Here is a 19,850-nt window from a genome sequence, read left to right as displayed (position 1 = left end):
GATCTGCCGAGGCTGATACACACTAGGAACCAGTGTCATTTGCCAAACCTGTTTCATGAGTGAATCTGTAAGTGCCACCTTCTTTCCCCCTGCCCCCTCCCATCCAGGGGAATTTCCATTTGCGTGTCACACCAACGGGCAAGAACTCTGCAGGTCAGTTTACTGGCACAAAGACTTCACATGCTGTGACAGCTTCCCGTTTAGCTGTTATCGCTCAGGCGTCATCTTGGATAGTTCAATAAAAGCACTGGCCCAATGGGTAGCGATGGTCAAAAAGACTAATGAAATATTGGGAATTAGGGGGCGATTTACACACCAAACAGAAAGCCTCACTATTCCATTAGACCAGGGGTTCTCAACCTCGTCCTCGGGTCACACCACACACCGGGCCAGTCGGGTTTTCAGGATATCCACAGGGAATATGCATGAGGTAGACTTGCATGCACTGCCTCCACTGTATGCAAATCTGTCTCATGCATATTCACTGAAAATATCCTGAAAACCCGACTGGCCCGGTGTGTCCCGAGGCCTGGGCTGAGAGCCCCTGCGCTGAACAAATCCAGGGTGCGCCCACATCTTGAAGACAGTGTGTAACTTTGTCTCCCCATGTCAAGAGGAGCACAGCACACCTAAGACAGCAAAGTCGACCCTGGGAACTCCAAAAAGATCACCGACTCTTCGACTTGGAAATGAGGCAACTGAGGGGAGATATTTTGGAGGCGGCAGAATATCATGAAAGGGGTGGGGAAAGGAAATATGTCTCATTGTACAAGAACTATCAGACGGCAGCTTTCGAAAGGAGCAAAGGAAGCGCTTCTGCCCAGGAGGAGCAGGTTGTGGAGCCAAGTGGTATGATGGAGCAGAAGAGAGGACGTGATCAATCACAGGCCTTTAAACCTAAGTAAGGGACACCAGTTTGGGTTCAGTGCATCCTTAACTGTGACATCCGGCACCTGGGAGAGTGTGACGGGATGGACAAGACTTCATTGCGTCCAAGTCGAGAGCTGGGAAAAACGTAAGTCTTTACGCTTTATCTTCAGAGTATTTATCCCGCTCGTCCTCCTACGGGAGCTCTCCGATCTTACCCGCCTCCGACATCTGCAAGAAAAACCTACAAGCCACATTCAACTGCCTTTCACCAAAGCTGGGGAATCAAATCCCTCAAGAGTTACCCACAGAGACGTGCGACTTTGCCTTCAGCGAGATGAGCAATGCACAACTTGGCTGCTCAGACAGACCTTCGCTTAGGACCTGTGTAAATGGCGTCTCCTCTCCTTACTATCCTGTCCATCCCAATTGGTTCTACTTGGGGGCAGTTCCCAAGGCTTCCTTCAGTTTCTCTCTCCCCCCCCCCCCCCAGACTCTTTAACAGTGGGCTCACCTGCTTTCCGCCCTCCATTCACCTGTACTTCTTGACCGCCTCGTCTCTTATCAAGGAAAAAGGCGGAAAATCAAATGAAAATAAACAAACGCACAAATCCGAACGCGGTCTGTTCCTTCTACACTCCCTCTACGCCCCAGTGCTTGCTACCACCGGAGCAGGGAGACCAGAGGGTCCCTTCCTCTGATCTAAATTTGGAAATGATTCATTTTTACGTTCCAGTGTGTATGAAACAGCGCATCTTCAGCTGAACAAAATCATTTCGTGAAACTTCGTGGAGGGGGGAAAAAAATCACGTTGGGTGGGAGCGGTCGGGCATTTTCCTGAAAGAGCTAAATCCAAAGACCTAACACAAGCCCCCCGGCACTTCTGACAAAGATTTTTTTCCTTGTGCAATTTTTTTTTCCGTGGAATGTTTTTCCTTTCCAGATGTTACAAGAAATTTAAAAATTAACTACACCACGACTGTGCCAGCCGAGTGACTTGTAGACTCTGACCTTTTCCCGAAACTTAAATCTGGCCCCGGCTCCGTCACTTTCAGGCCGATACTGTAAAGTGCGCTCAGCTGAGCGCACCGTTTAACCCGCTGTTGGACACGCGGTTTCGACGTGCGTCCACTACCCCTTACACTGGTAAGAGGTTGAACACATCGAAAATGCGCATCCAACCCCTGCCGAAACCAATAGCGCTCGTCACATGCAAATGCATGTTGATGAGGCTATTAGTCATTCGCCCAGGATACCGAAAAAAAAAAAATGTGCACTTGAACCGCACATTTTACTTAATATATATACTAGCGATATTAAGTCGGAGGAACCAAAAGGTAAGAGAAAAAAAAAGATTTAAAAACAATAAAAAAAAAAAAGTGCCGGCTGGTCACGTTAGGAAACGGGCACTCAAGTGAACCCGCTGACAGAGCCACCTCTACTGGGCCAAGGAGGTGCTAGGGACGCCTAATCATCCCCAACGCCTCCTTTTAGCACAACCCCTCGTTTAGATACGGGATCGCGCGCACAGGAGAGGTGGCTGGGTGTGCGTTGCGAGAGCGGGCGCTCAACTGGGAGCACCCATTCTCCTGAGCACTTTACAGAATCGGCCTGTTTGTTAGCAGAATAATTTACAGGGCCGGATTTACAACGTAGGCGACCATAAGCTCTGGACACGCCCCCCCCCCCCCATCCCCTTCTGAAATCCAGAGGGTGCGGGGGAGGAGGGGGGGGAATACCTCCTCCCGCCCCAGGAATCATCGGGGAATTGCGTGCCCGGCTCACGGACCAGGCAGCGCCCGGCCCCCCTGCTCCAGCATGGGCTTTCCGCTAGCAGGGGTGGAGGGCCGCACGCGCTGCGCTCGGTTCAGGGGGGGAGAAGTTCCCGCCGCGGGCCCGGAGGAAGAAGTGAGGGTCGGCGGTCCCCGGACGGCGCTCATCAAAACCAGACACCGGAGGCAGCTGCCCTTGCCTAAATCCGGGCAGACTCGGTTCACCCTGCCTTACTCCACACCTCCTAGCCAGTCTGATCGGGGTGTTTAATGCATTCGAGTGACTCCAGGAGGACGTCGGTGCCCCTCCACTCCAAGCACGGGGGGGGGGGGGGGGAGGGAGAGAGGGGGGGCGCGAATGCCCTACACGCTTGGTGCAAACCGCACGGGTGCTTTTATTCCTGAGCTTTGCACTAATGATTAAAGCAGAATGACGCTGGATTTTTGCTTTCATTATAAATTATCCCCCCCCCCCCGTGCTCGCTTTCTTTGTGGATGATTTCACATGCGAGGTTGAGGTCCCCAGCCTCCCCAGTCTGCTTCGGTTCTGCGCTCTGCTCTAGCCAGAAGCCAGCCTGAGAAATGGCATCTGTACAAGAAGGGCTGCCACCAGCCTGTGGTTCTCAGGGTTATTTATAGTCACGTTTCTATTTATAGATTTTACATTTACATCTTTTTTTTATCTTGGTGGATAACGAAAACTTGCAAAGCAGCACAGGCAGGAGAGGGGAGAGTTGGGGGCAAACTTTAAATGATACTTTTCAGAGAATCCCATCTGGGACCCAGCTGAAACAATAACGTGACAGAGCTGGGATTAGAACTCAAGTGCAGAGAGATAAAGTGACTCGCCCAGAGTCACAGAGCGGGGATTAGGACTGGGGGCCAGGGAGATAAAGCGACTCGCCCAACGTAGCACAGACAGCCAGTGGCAGGGCCGGGATTCGAACCCAGAGACTCCTGACTTCCCGCACACAGGCTGCAATGTGCCCCTCCCCTTCAGGCCTGTGTGATTAACCGTGCACGACCACGCGCCACGACCAGCACTTACCCCTGGGGCGGGTTCTTGTCCAACCAGCCGGACTTGATGACAGGCGAGTTAGCGATGGAGGCGTCGGCTCCGTCCATGGTGCCGCTGGACACTCTGGATCTGCCGGGCTGTAGAGTGCTCAGGCCCTGCTCATTCCAGCCGTCGCTAGGGAGCGGGAGAAAGCAACAGCGCAATGAGACGGGGACATGGAGACGCGTCACAGAGCCGAGAGACTCCAGCGCTCCTTGACCCTCCCTCTCTCTCTCTATTGCTCCCATTCCAAGGGAAGTTGTTTGTCTGAAATGTTGAGGTTGTTAGGGAACCTCTGTCCCCGTTTCTTTAAATGATAAACCGGTATGATGTCCCCACTAATACCGGTATATAAAAGTTTCTAAATAAATAAATATAAAAGTTTCTAAATAAATAAATAAGTTTTTCCTCTGACACTAACCTCCTGCTCCAGCTCAATCAGAACCAGCCTACGTTGGGTCACAGTACCATGAGCCCCTCACAACTATCTGTTTGTATAACCCTTCCCCCCCCCCACTGCTCCAAACATGACAGTGACGGTCCTTGGCCAAGAGTCCCAGACCACGGCTCCCTCCAGAACCCGGCATACGTGGACCCTAATTTCGACCACTAGGTGTCGCTACCTTGCAATGACTGGGACTGCCCCTCCCCTTCCCCCAGAGGCTGAGAGCGCTGCCTCCTTCGCATCTCTGGCCGCAAGGGCCAGCCCTGAGATAACGTCTGAGTGGCCACTTGATGACGCTTCCCTGAAAAGCTGGCAGCCTCTTCCCCCTCTCCTCCTAATCTGGCAGGCCAAGCTGGAGTTATTTTACTAAAGCTAAAGAAGATCTGAAAAACCAAGGGAAAGCCAGCCCATTGGTGCCTAGCCAGCACTATAACCCAAACACAGAGAGACTGAGGAGAAGAAAGAAGGGACAGGGGAGAGAATAGAAACATTCAAATATCCAGAAGGTAGTAAAAGCTCAGGACCATGCAGGCAGGGAGCGGGGGGGAAGCTGAAACGAATGTGAGACTGAGAAACTACAGAGGACAGACACAAAAATCTCCGTGGCGGAGGGAGGGAGAAGTTCACAGATGGGAGTAAGACCTAGGAGGGTACGGTAAAGCCGGCACACAGGGTCAGGCCATGGACCGGGTGGTCTTTATCTGCTAGCGTCTCTGTTTCTGCAAGGCACGCCAGACCTGCAGGGTGGAAGCTTCCCCCTGGAAACGGGCGAGGTCCAGTCTCCGTCAGCCGGGCCGCAGTCGGGAACCTGCAGCGCCTTTCCCGTCAGACCGGCGCACGCAGCCATGTCAAAAGCTCCACTCCCACGTGCGTCGCGCTCCCTCCCCCACCCCGAACGAGGCAGGTGCTCCCCACTGCTTCAGGGAGGCGGGCCTGGGAGAAGGAGGGCTTCGGGTCCAAGCCCCAGAACCAGGCCGGCTCCTCTCAGGACCTAACGTGGTGTGCCGCTGCCCAGGCACCAGCGCTCTCTCTGGGCTTCATCGGCCCGTCCTCTCCTCTCCGTCCAGCGAGCGGGACGTCGCCCTTCCTCACGCCCCCCCCGAAAGCTCCCGCGGTCGGCGGTAGAACCGAACCCCCCTCGCATCCCCATTCAGCAACGCTGAGCCCCTGCCGCTGGGCGTTTGTTCGGTAAATCCAAGGCGGGGGGAGGGGGGGACGTCTGCTGGATACGTCCAGAGCAGAGCAAGCAAACAAAATGAAAATCTGCACTCGTCTCCCCGCTCCTCTCTGCCAAGTTCCCGTGACCTCACGCAGTCCTGCCAGTAACCAGCTTTGTTCCTTCTTGGCAGCTTTTCACCAGAGCTCAGCTAATGAGTTTCCCTGCCAGCATCCAAGCGTGACCGCTCTCCCTGCATACATAGAGCCAGCGTCCCAGAGTAAGGCGCTCTACCATCCTGGAAGGACGCGCCCTGCTGACCACTGGCAAAAGTGCACCGAGGGGGGGCAGGGGGGCTTTACTCTTCAGGACCAGCTTTTAGGGTCTGCGGCCACACAGGGTGAAACACACGAGGCGGCAACGCCACGCCGGCAGCCTCTTTCACCTTCGTAACCTTCCACATCATGTGGGCTGGGGAAAGAGAGGGGTTCGAGGTAATAATAGTGCTGGGCAAAAAAAAAAAAGAGACCTTGGTCAGGGGGAGGGAGAGAAGGGGGAATGATGTGCTGGAGCCACCACCACCACCACCAGGAGGCAGCACTGTGCCACAGCGGATAACGCTGAAGGAAGGGGGTCACCAAATTCACTTTTCCCCAAAGCTGACCCTCTTGCTCTCTCTGCTGCCCTCTGCTGCTTAGACATGGAATCCACTCTGGGCCCCAAGGTGGGCGCCCCCAGTGTCTCCCCCCCCCCCCTGCAGCAAGTTACAGAAGGCCTCGCTCTCCGGCCAAGCACCAGTTTCCCAGCTGAAGGTCTTGGAACCTGAACTTTGCAACCTTTTCGTTTCAAATGGAGGACACAAGAATAATGGAGCTGGTAGGGGATCCAAACTGCTCACCCACAGGGGTATTTAACAGCCGGAGAATAAACAGGATCTCCCAATACGCAGATCAAAAGTAGCTGCATAACCCAAAAATGATTCTACACAGCTGCCACGGGTGTTCAGCGTTAGCGAGCCACGTTCTGCCGCCACAGGCATACGGTTTTAGCAAGTGACACACTGCCACCCCCAGGCATACATTAATAAATCACACCCTACCCAGTCTGCTGCCACTGGGTGTATGGCAAGGGGCATGGTCCGCTGCCATAGATGTACAGCATTGGTGAATCAACTTCTGCCACCGGGGACATCCAGCATGAGTTATGATTTGCATGAAGCAGCAGTTACTACCCTTAACAGAAGGCAAGGGGGTAACCTGCACGGAGCGGCAGTTACTACCCTTAACAGAAACATGGGGGTAACCTGCACGGAGCGGCAGTTACTGCCCTTAACAGAAACATGGGGGTAACCTGCACGGAGCGGCAGTTACTACCCTTAACAGAAACATGGGGGTAACCTGCACGGAGCGGCAGTTACTACCCTTAACAGAAACATTGGGAGGTAACCTGAAAGAAACGGCAGTTACTACCCATAACAGAAACATGGGGGTAACCTGCACGGAGCGGCAGTTACTGCCCTTAACAGAAACATGGGGGTAACCTGCACGGAGTGGCAGTTACTACCCTTAACAGAAACATGGGGGTAGCCTGCACAAAGTGGCAGTTACTACCCTTAACAGAAACATGGGGGTAACCTGCACGGAGCGGCAGTTACTACCCTTAACAGAAACATGGGGGGGTAACCTGAAAGAAACGGCAGTTACTACCCTTAACAGAAACATGGGGGGAGTAACCTGCATGGAGTGGCAGTTACTACCCTTAACAGAAACATGGGGGTAACCTGCACGGAGCGGCAGTTACTGCCCTTAACAGAAACATGGGGGTAACCTGAAAGAAACGGCAGTTACTACCCTTAACAGAAACATGGGGGGGGGGTAACCTGCACGGAGCGGCAGTTACTACCCTTAACAGAAACACAGGGGTAACCTGCACGGAGAGCAGTTACTACCCTTAACAGAAACATGGGGTGACCTGAAAGAAACGGCAGTTACTGCCCTTAACAGAAACATGGGAGCAACCTGCACGGAGCGGCAGTTATTACCATGAACCACTTCCTGGGCAGACTGGATGGACCTTTTGGTTTTTATCTGCCGTCATTACTTTTATGTTTCATTACCTTGCTGACACAGGTCTTGTATTTACTTATTAAGTGCCTGTTGTCCTAATGTGGGTGCAGCCACATCCCCTGTGCACCCGATGCAGTATTTAAATGAGAGGAAAATCGAGGCAGCGTGAAAAAGGGCGCGCTAAGGCGGCATTGTGCGTCTCTGGCACTCAAACATTTATTGCATCGGGCGCCCACCACTGCAATGGGCGCCTGTTTTGATCGCGCTTCTTTTTGGTTATTTTGTAAGGTGCTAACTTCAGTGCAGAAGTTTATTCTATCAGGCGCCACTGCTAGGGGCATCTAAATTGTGCAGTCATAAGAAACGTGCACTTCCTTTTGATAAAATAAATGTACATATGTTTTTCTCCACTGCAAGCAGAGAATTAAAGAGTCACAACGATACTAAGTCCGGCTTTTGGGCGCATTGCATTGGGCGGTAACAAATAATCAGGCCGATACAGTAATTTACAGTACAGTAAATTATAAGAACATTTTCTTATGTTCTTATAATTTATCTTCGTTCTCCCCCTCTTTTTTCCTTCTCCCAGTTAAGGCAACCTTGTTATAATGTAACTTTTATGCTCCTTCTAAATGTCTCTTGTTGAATTGTTGGTTATAGTTCTGCTTAGTTCGATGTAAACCGAGTTGATTTGATCTGTATCAAGAAAGTCGGTAAATAAAAGCCTTAAATAAATAAATAAATACAGTGTGCTCCGCGTTAGCTTTACTCCTTATTCAGTAAGGAGTAATAGCGCGTCGAAAACATGAATCCCCCCCCGAAACTAATAGCGCCGGCAACATGCAAATGCATGTTAATGGCCCTATTAGTTATTCCCGCTCGATACAGAAAGTAAAATGTGCAGCCAAGCCGCACATTTTACTTTCAGAAATTAGCGCCTACCCAAAGGTAGGAGTTAATTTCTGCCGGCACCGGGAAAGTGCACAGAATATCATGGTGATATTAAGTCGGAGGTTTCAAAAGTTAAAAATTAATTAAAAATTTAAAAAAAAAATTTAAAAGCGGCCTGCGGCTTGAAAACCGGACGCTCAATTTTGCCAGCGTCCGGTTTCCGAACCCGTGGCTGTCAGCGGGTTTGAGAACCGACGCCGGCAAAATTGAGCGTCGGCTGTCAAACTCGCTGACAGCCGGCGCTCCACGGGCCCTAATTTGAATAATTTGTTTTATTGAATCGCGCGCGCAGGAGAGTGGCCTGTGCGCTTGCCCGCTCTCCCGCCAACTTCACCGTAACGGCCTGAATGTCTTCATCTGCGTGGAATTCACACGCGTTGGGTGCACGTTTGTTAGGGCGCGCATTTTGGACGCGCTCATCTCCTTACTGTATAACCACAGATAGGAAAGCGCTTCCCAAAGCCGGCCACGTGCGAAGAAAGCCAGGAACCCAGCGCCGGCGACCGCCGCCTTCAGAGCTGGTGCAGAACAGCCCAGCAGCAGAGCCGCGCGCCGCGGGAAGCAAGGCTCGTTCCGCAGCGTGCACGGTACGCAGGCAGCGGCTCCGTCGCCGTAAGCAAGGCTCGTTCCGCAGCGTGCACGCGGTACGCAGGCAGCGGCTCCGTCGCCGTAAGCAAGGCTCGTTCCGCAGCGTGCACGGTACGCAGGCGGCGGCTCCGTCGCTGTAAGCAAGGCTCGTTCCGCAGCGTGCACGGTACGCAGGCGGCGGCTCCGTCGCCGTTTAGCAACCCCAGCCGGACACAGACAAAACCCCGCCGCTTTTAAATGTCCTATCGTCTACCTTTTGAAAGCGCACCCCTTCCGACAAGCAACTCTTCCGTGCCCGCCTCGCCTAAAACCGACAGGCAGGCTGCGGCAAGGGGGTCAGACTTCTAAAGCGGCACTAACCCTGCGGGGTCCCGCCCCCCTCCCGAGTGAGGGACGGGGGAAGGCAGCCGGCAGCGACTCTTGGCGGGGGCAGGTCAGGGCTCGCTTCTCTCAGCTCGGCACAGGTCCGGGGGTTTCAGAGAGGGAGGCAGTGAGCAGAGAGAGGGGGGGAGAGGAGCGGTCCGGAGTCAGAAAGAATAACGCGGGGGGTCGGAGAGGGAGGCAGGGAGAGAGGGAGGCAGGGAGAGAGGGGAGCACGGCAGCGGTCCGGAGTCAGAAAGAATAACGCGGGGGGTCGGAGAGGGAGGCAGAGAGGGGGGAGGCAGGGGGAGAGAGGGAGGCAGGGGGAGAGGGGAGCACGGCAGCGGTCCGGAGTCAGAAAGAATAACGCGGGGGGTCGGAGAGGGAGGCAGAGAGGGGGGAGGCAGGGGGAGAGAGGGAGGCAGGGGGAGAGGGGAGCACGGCAGCGGTCCGGAGTCAGAAAGAATAACGCGGGGGGTCGGAGAGGGAGGCAGAGAGGGGGGAGGCAGGGGGAGAGAGGGAGGCAGGGGGAGAGGGGAGCACGGCAGCGGTCCGGAGTCAGAAAGAATAACGCGGGGGGTCAGAGAGGGGGGAGAGGGAGGCAGGGAGCGGGTGGGGAGGGGAGCACGGCAGCGGTCCGGAGTCAGAAAGAATAACGCGGGGGGTCAGAGAGGCAGGGAGCGGGGGGGGAGGGGAGCACGGCAGCGGTCCGGAGTCAGAAAGAATAACGCGGGGGGTCGGAGAGGGAGGCAGGGGGAGAGGGAGGCAGGGAGAGGGGGAGCACGGCAGCGGTCCGGAGTCAGAAAGAATAACGCGGGGGGTCAGAGAGGGGGGAGAGGGAGGCAGGGAGCGGGGGGGGAGGGGAGCACGGCAGCGGTCCGGAGTCAGAAAGAATAACGCGGGGGGTCGGAGAGGGAGGGCAGGGGGAGAGGGGGAGCACGGCAGCGGTCCGGAGTCAGAAAGAATAACGCGGGGGGTCGGAGAGGGAGGCAGAGAGGGGGGAGAGGGAGGCAGAGAGGGGGGAGAGGGAGGCAGCGGTCCGGAGTCAGAAAGAATAACGCGGGGGGGTCGGAGAGGGACGCAGGGGGAGAGGGAGGCAGGGAGAGGGGGAGAGGGACGCAGGGAGAGGGGGAGAGGGAGGCAGGGAGCGGGTGGGGAGGGGAGCACGGCAGCGGTCCGGAGTCAGAAAGAATAACGCGGGGGGGGGGGGGGGGGGGGGGGGGGGGGGGGAGAGGGAGGCAGTGAGGGGGGGAGGGGAGCACGGCAGCGGTCCGGAGTCAGAAAGAATAACGGGGGCGGGGGGGGGGGTCGGAGAGGGAGGCAGTGAGAGGGGGAGGGGAGCACGGCAGGGGTCCGGAGTCAGAAAGAATAACGCGGGGGGGGGGGGGGGTCGGAGAGGGAGGCAGTGAGGGGGGAGGGGAGCACGGCAGCGGTCCGGAGTCAGAAAGAATAACGGGGGCGGGGGGGGGTCGGAGAGGGAGGCAGTGAGAGGGGGAGGGGAGCACGGCAGGGGTCCGGAGTTAGAAGGAATAAGAGGGGGGCGGGGCGGGCTCACTCGTTGCTAGGCAGTGGCAGTGGCTCGCGAGGAGGACGTTTGAGCAGGTTCCCGCCTGCCCCGCAAGCGATGCCCCAGCGCGGGAGGGGACAAGCTTTATTCTTTTTTACTGACAGTCTTGGGGGGGGGGGCGCGGGTTGTGTGTAATTTTCTTGTTGTTAATCATTTGTATGAAGTTCACAACACCAGCCTGGAAAGTCTCCCACTGCCCGTGCTCGTTCGCACAGCGGCCGCCCCCTGGTAACTCATTAAACTGTCGGCTGCGCGCCTTCCCAGCAGACTTGCCTTTTACCAGATGTTTTGTTTTTGTTTTGTTTTTTTTTAATTTCTATTTATAGTGAGGTCGATATACAAAAGCCGTTTAGACGGACGGCTGAAAAGGTTAACCGTCTAAATGGCTACCCAGCTATATTCAAAGTCGCATGCAGCTAAATATGAGCCAGATAATGACATATGCGGCTACAGTTTAGGCGCATAAGTCGGGGGAGTTCCCGGGGCGGGTGGGCAGCGTTTCCCAGCAGAGCATAGTTATGCAGCTCACTCCCATATTCACTTCCACAATGCAGCAAAGTTAAGTTGGCCAGACATACTCATCCTGCTAAATTTAAGACAGCTGGGGATATACAGTGCACAGCCGTGCCTATCCCTGTTAAGTTAGCCGGATAGCCAAGTTAACTAGCCGACTGAGTATCGGCCCCTGAGTTTTCGCATGTGTAAAAGTGTGCGAACCTCCCGGTTGTTCTCTCTCTTCCAGCTCACGTTCTCACTGCAGGCGGCAGCCAACTGTCTGGATTTTTTTCTCTCAGCTGTACAGATTTTGGGGATATTGTGCAGAAAAAAAAGGGGATGGATACAATTTTCAGTGACATCTTGAATTTAGCCCTCCACCTGCAGCTCAGCCCCCCGATCGTGCGCTGTGGTAGCTGCTCTACACTTAAATACGTGTTCGATGCATTTCCTTTGTGTCACTACATGGGGGCCGATATAAAAAGGCCTGCGCTTAAACTGGTGCTATTTTTCTGCCCATATTTTTTTCTTGAGCGCGAGCAGCAAAATCTAGAGGTCCTGCAAGGATGTAATAAAGGAAGGTTATGCAAAATTCTCGCTAACCGAATACACGCGCACATACACGCGCTTAAGGCCCCATGTGGAAACCCGCGCAGAAACCATGGTTAATGATCGGGGACTGATTCTCAGAGCGAAAGCCTTCCCCTTTCATACAGCAGAGAAGTTGCTGGTCCAGGAGTGGGACTGAAGGTGGCTACAGCAATGTCGAACCCTTTCATGATCTGAGTCCGGGCGCGTGGGAGCCGTAATGGCAGATGCCGGTGAGCGCCGGGCACTGCAGCAGAATAGTCCTAGAGCTCAGTTGATGGGTATGCCCTGCACCAGTCTCCAGCATCCCCAGCAGGGCAAACTGATCCTCTCGGGCCCCTCCTCTCTTCCCCAGCGAGACCTTGCCTTCTCTCTCCCCCTCTTCTGCTTCCGATCCTCTCACTTCTGCCACGCTGTAAAGCCTTCTGCCGCTGTTATTCTTCGGCCGAGACGCAAATTGTACCATGGGCGTCAGAAAAAAGTGCACGTAATCCATGAATCCATCAGAACCGCATGGATGCACAACTACCCTAATGCCAGCAACGGCGTGAAATGGCCTCCAGACAGGCGCTTTCACTTAACTCCTGCCCCGAACCAAGCACTAAAAAGCCCGTAGTAACTGTTCTCCCTTCTGGCGTGGCTCCCTACGTTATTAATAGATAATTAATAGATAATTGCCTCCTTTACATGTCATTTGCAAGCACTCACGCTAAACCTGGCGCGGTTTTTGCACTCGTTTTTTCTGCGCTAAACACGTTACTGCATACACGCGTAAGAATAGCATGGAAAACCATGTGCAATTATGTGCGCAAAAACCCACGGCAGGTTTATTAGATCGGCCCCTTAGACTTCAGCCCAGGATTTAATCAGAGGCCTAAAAACAGTTTACAAAACAGTCGTTTGGCCCCCTGGGCCGGCAAAAGTAAGCCATCTTTGCTCCAAAAAAGTAGGCTCGGCCGTAACATCAGAAAGTATTCTCTCTGAGGCAGGGACAAACAACCGAGCGGAGGCGACAGAGGCAAATCAACAGCAGCTTAAGAAATCGGGGCAAGTAGAGAGGATCCTTAACGGAGGCAAAGTGAAGGGAAAACCAGAATATGTTTGGGTCTAAACTGGGCCGAGGAAATGGGTCCTTATCCGCTATTCTATTCCCTGCTTTTCTAATGGTGAAGCGTGGCATTAAAAGCTGCATGTGGGTAAACCCCATCAGTGACGATATTAAAAAGCATCTACAAGTATTCGGAAATGTGAAGCCTGGTAACCCTATGGTGTGGCTGTTACTAATCAGCACCTCCTAGGGAGTGCAATACTCAGTGGCCGGTGGCAGCTTGCAGGCCCAGGGGTACCTGGTTTCTTTTCAACCTGCATGTGGGTCAGATCCACGAGACGTTTGCCGCCTCTTTTTCCCCATCAGCAGTGTGCATGCTTTTCCTCAAAAGTACCACATGCAGGGGTACTTTTAAAGATGGTTTTATCACAGATAAACAAAATGTTTACGCGCAGAAATCCCTTTAAAATCATCCCACTAAAACACAGTGTTTACCATGGGCAGAATATAATAAAAAGTCGCTCTCTTTCGAATGAAGGATGACATTCATCAGGATTGCTTTATCTTCAAATGAGCGAGGAGCCCAATTCTGGGCGCCTAGACACTCTTCGGCACGTTGTTACGCAGGGGAGTCTGTTTCGCAACCTTTGGTCGATTTCCTCTTTCCTCCGCTGTCCTGCCTCAATTTTGAGTCATTGGGCCTTGAAGTGGCAGATGCCTTGACCGCAGAGGTGCTGTCAGGCTGAATAATTAGCTTGCTTCTCCCAACAGTTGATGTCAATAGCTACGTGAGCGTGCCTTTGTACCGATCCTTTTAGCCACCTTTAGAGCACTGGCCAGCAGACAGTTGAGAGAGGAGAACCTGGTGAGAAAGCAATATTTGGGCAACCACTCACAGCGGCCCATGCTTCATGCCTGTTTCTCAAAAGCAAGGTGGTCACAGCTTCATGAACGACCCTCATGCTGGCCCGGTGCTCCTCCCATTGGATCCCCAGGAAGGGATATAAAGAGCCGCTGGTGGACGCCCTAGAAGTTCTTAACATGGCATTGGTAAACAGTCCAGGTTTTTCTTTGCACAAAGGAAAATGGACAGCATGACAGCCTTGTAACTCAAGGCCTTCATTGGCTTTTGAAGGTTTTTGTTTTCAAAGATGAGCTGTCTCAACCTGAACAAGGCGGCGCTAGCACAACTAACCTGGTGTTGAATTTCCTTGACAAGAAAGGCGACTGTCGAGATTCTCCCTGGTGGGATCCATCCCAACTTCCACATAAATAGCACAAGGAATGTTCAGCTGGCCTGGGGGAAGTGGGAAAAGGACTCATCTGAAGGAATGTCAAACTGCAGGAACACAGGGCCACTGTTTTTATGGACAATCAATTATTTTTGTGGACTTTAGGTACGTCATAATTAGCTTGGGTTTTGGGGTTTCTTTTGCTGACTACCCCTAAATTTAACTATGCTTGGCAATGCTGCTTCCAGAGCCCATCTGCGACAGCTCTCATAGGCCGAAGAAGAGAGATTCAGGCAGCCCGTGCTCTCAGGTGGCTCCAGTCTTAGAACTGACGTGGAACCTCTCTGACGTTACCAAACACATTCAAACTACAACTGAGTCTTACATCAGCTACAAACCACTCGTGCGCTGCCGCTTTACTGCCAGGTGCAAGTACTGAGCAGGAGGCCTCCATTTAGGGAGCCACGATGAGTGGCTCTTAGGGACTCTCCACGTGCCCTTTCTATGCCACGGGCATTAGGACAGAGTTAAAGCTGCGTCTGCGAGGAGAGTAACCAGAGGTTCTCTCCGGGTGGCACTTCTGTGGAGTGGCATCTGGTCAGGGAATCCCAATCTGGTGCCACAGAACTTTCTAGGGCTCTGCGCATGGAGGTAGTCACAAGACTGCTGTTTTATAAGTCAAAACTATATTAAGACCCCAGTTTATTTTTTTTTTGTGGTGGGAGCTTGGGTGAGAGGTTTCTCATCCTCCTCAGACTTTCAGCCCATTCAGCTCTTGCCTCAAGCCCACTCAGTGCCATTTAGGATGGGGGTGGGAGTGCGATTTTAGGTGGAAACATACTGGGCTTCATTTGTGATGGCCTGGGGCTCAGCCCCATTTTTAACCCCCTTCAGTTACTGCAGTGAGGGGCACAAGAGGGGGTCCCCTGGAGGCAGCCAATATAAGTGACCCTCTTGCTGGGACTCCCAAGGAGCTGCGATGTGAATGCCGGAGGAGTTCCTGAAGAGCCTGGCCTCTGGAAAAAAAACAGGGCCATTTTTTGGACATCAGAAGATTCTAACCTCTTCTGTTTAGAGATTTGCAAAAGTAAACAAAACACCCTCCATCACAACAGAGGCTAGCTGAGGCCTGATCTCTATCATTGTTCTAATTACAGGTTCTCTCACTTCTGGCTCTGCAGGAGCCATGGCGAGGCAATCAGCAGAGGCGTCAGCAGAAAGCCACTGCTCTCAGGAGAGAGAAAAGAAGGAAAAAGAGGAGAGAAACAGAGAACAGAAGAAATAGAAAAATGCAGAAAGCACAAAGAGGAGAAAGAGAGAATAAAAACTGAATAAAAAATAATGAAACCTTGAAGAGAGAAAAAAAGTATGCTAGGAATTATTAGGAAAGGAAAGGAATGGAAAATAAAACAGAGAATATCATAATGCCTCTGTATCGCTCCATGGTGCGACCTCATCTTGAGTACTGTGTGCAGTTCTGGTCACCACATCCCAAGAAAGATATAGCAGAATTAGAAAAGGTACAGAGAAGGGCGACCAGAATGATAAAGGGGATGGAACAGCTCCCCTATGAAGAAAGGCTAAAGAGGTTAGGACTCTTCAGCTTGGAGAGAGGCAGCTGAGGGGGGATATGAGAGAGATCTATAAAATAATGAGTAGAATGGAACGAGTAAACATTAATCAGTTGTTTACTCATTCAAAAAGTTCAAAGACCAGGGGACACACAATGAAGTTACTGGGTAATACATTTAAGACAAATAGGAAAAAATGGAGAAATTACTTACCTGATAATTTCGTTTTCCTTAGTGTAGACAGATGGACTCAGGACCAATGGGTTGTGCTCCCCTGCCAGCAGATGGAGACGGAATCAGATTTCAAAGTGGACGTCTCCCTAGATACCCCCCTGCAGTGACCTCAGCCCTTCGGTCTCCTCTTCAAAGGCCACTGTGGACATACTAATGAAAAAATTTGATTAAAAATTTGATTAAAAACTGATAACTGTAATTGTACTCAACCAATCCTAAACACTGAACCCCAGTAAGAATATAAGTACCCTGGATCTAGGGACTGGGTGACGGCTTACCTGTAATCTCTTGGATTCTATATCCACTCCACGGGTGAATCCTTGGCACTATTATTGGGCGGCCAAGGGCAGGATGCAGAGTCCATCTGTCTACACTAAGGAAAACAAAATTATCAGGTAAGTCATTTCTCCATTTCCTAGTGTGTAGCCAGATGGACTCAGGACCAATGGAATGTACAAAAGCAGGAGGCTTCCCACAGTCCGATTAACACCACCCTTGCAAAGGCTGCATCCTCTCGGGCCTGTTCGTCCAGGCGATAGAACCTGGAGAAGGTGTGCAAGGAGGACCACGTCACCGCTCAGCAGATATCGATGGGAGACAACAGTCTAGCTTCTGCCCATAAGACCACCTGAGCCCTAGTGGAATGAGCTTTAACCTGAAGGGTAATGGCTTTCCTGCCTCCACATAGGCTTCCGTGACCACCTTTTTAATCCAGCGAGCTATGGAAGCCTACGAAGCTGGTTCATCCTGCTTCTTTCCACCATGAAGAACAAACAGGCGGTCCGTCTTTCGGACTGGTTCTGAAACTTCCAGATACAGGACCAAAGGTCTACTGACATTCAAATGATGAAGGAGGCAGTATTCCTCCATGTTCTTGTGCTTATCTAAGGATGGCAACGAAATGGACTGATTCAAATGAAACGCCAAGACTACCTTGAACAAGAAGGATGGAACAGTATGAAGCTGTAATGTTCCTAGAGTCAACTGGAGGAATGGTTCCCAACATAAGGCCTGTAGTTCAGAGATGCAACGTGCAGAGCATGTAGCCTCCAGGAACACCATTTTCAAGGTTAATCAATGCAAGGAAAGACCACACAGCAGCCAAAAGGAGGGCCCTGCCAAAAATTCCAATACTAGATTAAGATTCCACAAGGGAACCGGCCATCGTAGGGGAGGCCAAAGGTGCTTCACCTCTTTCAGAAAACGGGCCACGTCCAGATGAGCCGACAGGGAGATTCTATTCATCTCACCCCTGCAACAGGAGAGAGCCGCTACCAGCACCTTCAAAGAGTTAAGGGCCAAACATTTATTCAAGCCATCCTGCAAAAATTCCCGAATAAGTGGGATTTTGACCGCCCAAGGGAGGATACCACGATCCTCGCACTAGGCCTCAAATACTCTTCAGACTCGCACATATGTTAGGGATGTAGAGAACTTCCGAGCTCGGAGTAAGGTGGCAATTACTGCCACAGAATATCCTTGCTTCATCAGGCGAGCCCTCTCAAGGGCCAGACCATAAGACAGAATTGAGTCGGATCCTTGAGAAGGACCAGGCCCTGCTGTATAAGGTCTCTGTGTAGTGGGAGGCACAGGGGGTCTCCAATAGGAGTCTCCACATGTCCACATACCACAGACACCTGGGCCAAACTGAAACTACTTGTAGGACTAATCCCTTTGGTGCTCGATTTCTGCGAATGAGGGCCACGGAGAGGAGGCATATAGCAACTCTTCTTCTGGCCAGGTCTGAACCAGAGCGTTGATTCCCAGGGACCACGGATCTCTTCTGCAACGAAGAATCGGGGAACCTTTGCATTGTGAGATGCGGCCAGCAGGTAGATAGTCGGGAGGCTCCAGCAATCTAGTATCAGTTGAAAGGCTTTGGCCAACACCCCCCACTCTCCTGGATCCAGGCTCTCCCTGCTTAGAAAATCTGCTCTGACATTGTCTTTTCCTGCGATGTGGGAGGCTGAGATCATCTGTAGATGCATTTCCACCCATTCCATAAAGAGATCTATCTCCTGTGACACTTGCTGGCTCTTGGTTCCAACCCTGGCAGGTGATGTAGACTACAGTCATTGCGCTGTCCAACATCATGCAGACCACTTGACCCTGGAGTCTGTGGCTGAATTTTAGACATGCCAATCTGACTGCTCGGGCTTCCAGGCGGTTGATGTTCCAGAGGGCCTCTTGTTCAGTCCAACGTCCCTGGGCCAACAGTTCCTGACAGTGAGCTCCCCAGCCCTGGAGACTTACATCTGTCATGAGGACAAGGGCACACCCCTGCTCAGATGAGCTTCCTGCAGCCACTACTGGAGCCGAGAGCATACTCCCATCGGCAAGTGGAGGCGAATCAAATAGTCTTGAGTCTGTGGGTTCCAACAGGACAGCAGTGAGCGCTGGAGTGGTTGCATGTGTGCCCTCGCCCATGGCAGCACTTCCAGGGTCGCCACCATCAAACCGAGAACTAGGAGATAGCTCCACACCGTCGGGCATTTCGTGCTCATTAAATGACGCACCTGGGACATCAACTTTCTTATCCACGTGGTCAGAAGTAAGACCTTGCCCTGCTTGGTGTCAAACCGGACTCCCAGATATTCCAAGGACTGGGAAGGCTTGACACTGCTCTTGTCCAGGTTTACTACCCAACCGAGTTCCTGAAGCAAGGAGGTCACCTTGTTGGTCATCCGGAGACTCTTCTACGGAATTAACCCGGATCAACCAGTCGTCCAAGTATGGGTGCACCAGGATTCCCTCTTTTCTCAATGCTGCTACAACGACCACCATAATCTTGGAAAATGTTCTGGGGACAGTGGCTAGGCCAAAGGGTAGTGCCCGGAAATGATAATGGCGATCCAGTACCACAAAGCATAGGAACGTTGGTGTTCCTGATGGGTTGGAATATGTAGGTAGGCCTCGGATAGGTCCAGGGAGGTTAAGAATTCTCCCAATTGTACAGCCATTATCACGGAGTGTAAGGTTTCCATGCAGAAATGAGTCACTTGTAGATGTCGGTTGACACTCTTGAAGTCCAGGATGGGGCGAAAGGAACCTTCCTTCTTGGGTAAGATGAAATAGATGGAATAATGCTCCATATTTTCCTGGGTGCAGTTACTGGGATTATGTAGCCCTCATCCTGAGGAGCCTTAAGAGAGTAATCTCCACTGACTGCTTCTTGTGCTGGGAGTGGCAAGGAGACATCATGAATATGTCCTAAGGAGTGCTGTGAAATTGCACAAATGACCTCCAGTACCCATTTGTCCGAAGTGATCTCAACCCACCACTGATAAGGGGGTCGACTGGCCCTCTTCTATCTCCTCATTCTGAGGATGAGTCGGCAAAATTTCATTGGTGGGTTCAGGAAGGCCTGAACCCGAGCCTAACCCTCTCTTGGGCTGTCAAATACAAAAGGACTAAGACCTCCCAAAGAGCCAAGACCTCTGAAATGTCGAGTTTCTGTAAAGGTGAAAACATTGGGAGCCCTTGGATCGGCCCCTCATAGGTGAGGGGCACTGTAACCTCTTCCTCTTATCTTCTGGTAACTGGGGACTCACCCCATTTATTGGCCAGCTTTTCCAATTCGCTTCCAAAAAGGAGTGATCCTTTAAAGGGCATCTTTGTAAGACTGGCTTTGGAGGTTGTGTCTGCTGATCAATTCCGCAGCCATAGCTGTCTTCTGGCTGCCACCACGGAGGCCACTCCTCTGCCTGAAGTATGGAATAGATCAGAGTTCACGTCTGCTAAAAAGTTGGTGGCGGGTTCCATAACCGCTCTGGAATTCACCCCAGCGTCATCCACCTCCTGAGAGAGAAGAAGGCATGAATGAGCTACCAGGGCACAACAAGAAGCAATCTGC

General features: G+C 52.3%; 1 protein-coding gene across 10 annotated transcripts in view; it reads right to left on the bottom strand.

Moving 5' to 3' along the window:
- Nucleotides 1-19,850, bottom strand: part of ARAP1 (ArfGAP with RhoGAP domain, ankyrin repeat and PH domain 1) — a 437,360-nt gene that overhangs the window by 238,463 nt on the left and 179,047 nt on the right. For 9 of the 10 annotated variants that reach the window (XM_029602046.1, XM_029602051.1, XM_029602048.1 and 6 more), the window contains one exon: nt 3,688-3,831. In XM_029602046.1, coding sequence (XP_029457906.1) covers nt 3,688-3,831 — 144 coding nt within the window. Of the gene's footprint in view, nt 1-3,687; nt 3,832-4,878; nt 5,680-19,850 lie in introns of those variants that run through there. The other variant, XM_029602055.1, reaches the window with a different exon arrangement.

Source organism: Rhinatrema bivittatum, chromosome 5, assembly GCF_901001135.1.
Source record: "Rhinatrema bivittatum chromosome 5, aRhiBiv1.1, whole genome shotgun sequence".
Taxonomy (NCBI): domain Eukaryota; kingdom Metazoa; phylum Chordata; class Amphibia; order Gymnophiona; family Rhinatrematidae; genus Rhinatrema; species Rhinatrema bivittatum.
Note: the sequence above shows the minus strand (reverse complement) of the source record. Positions and strands in the feature narration are given on the sequence as shown.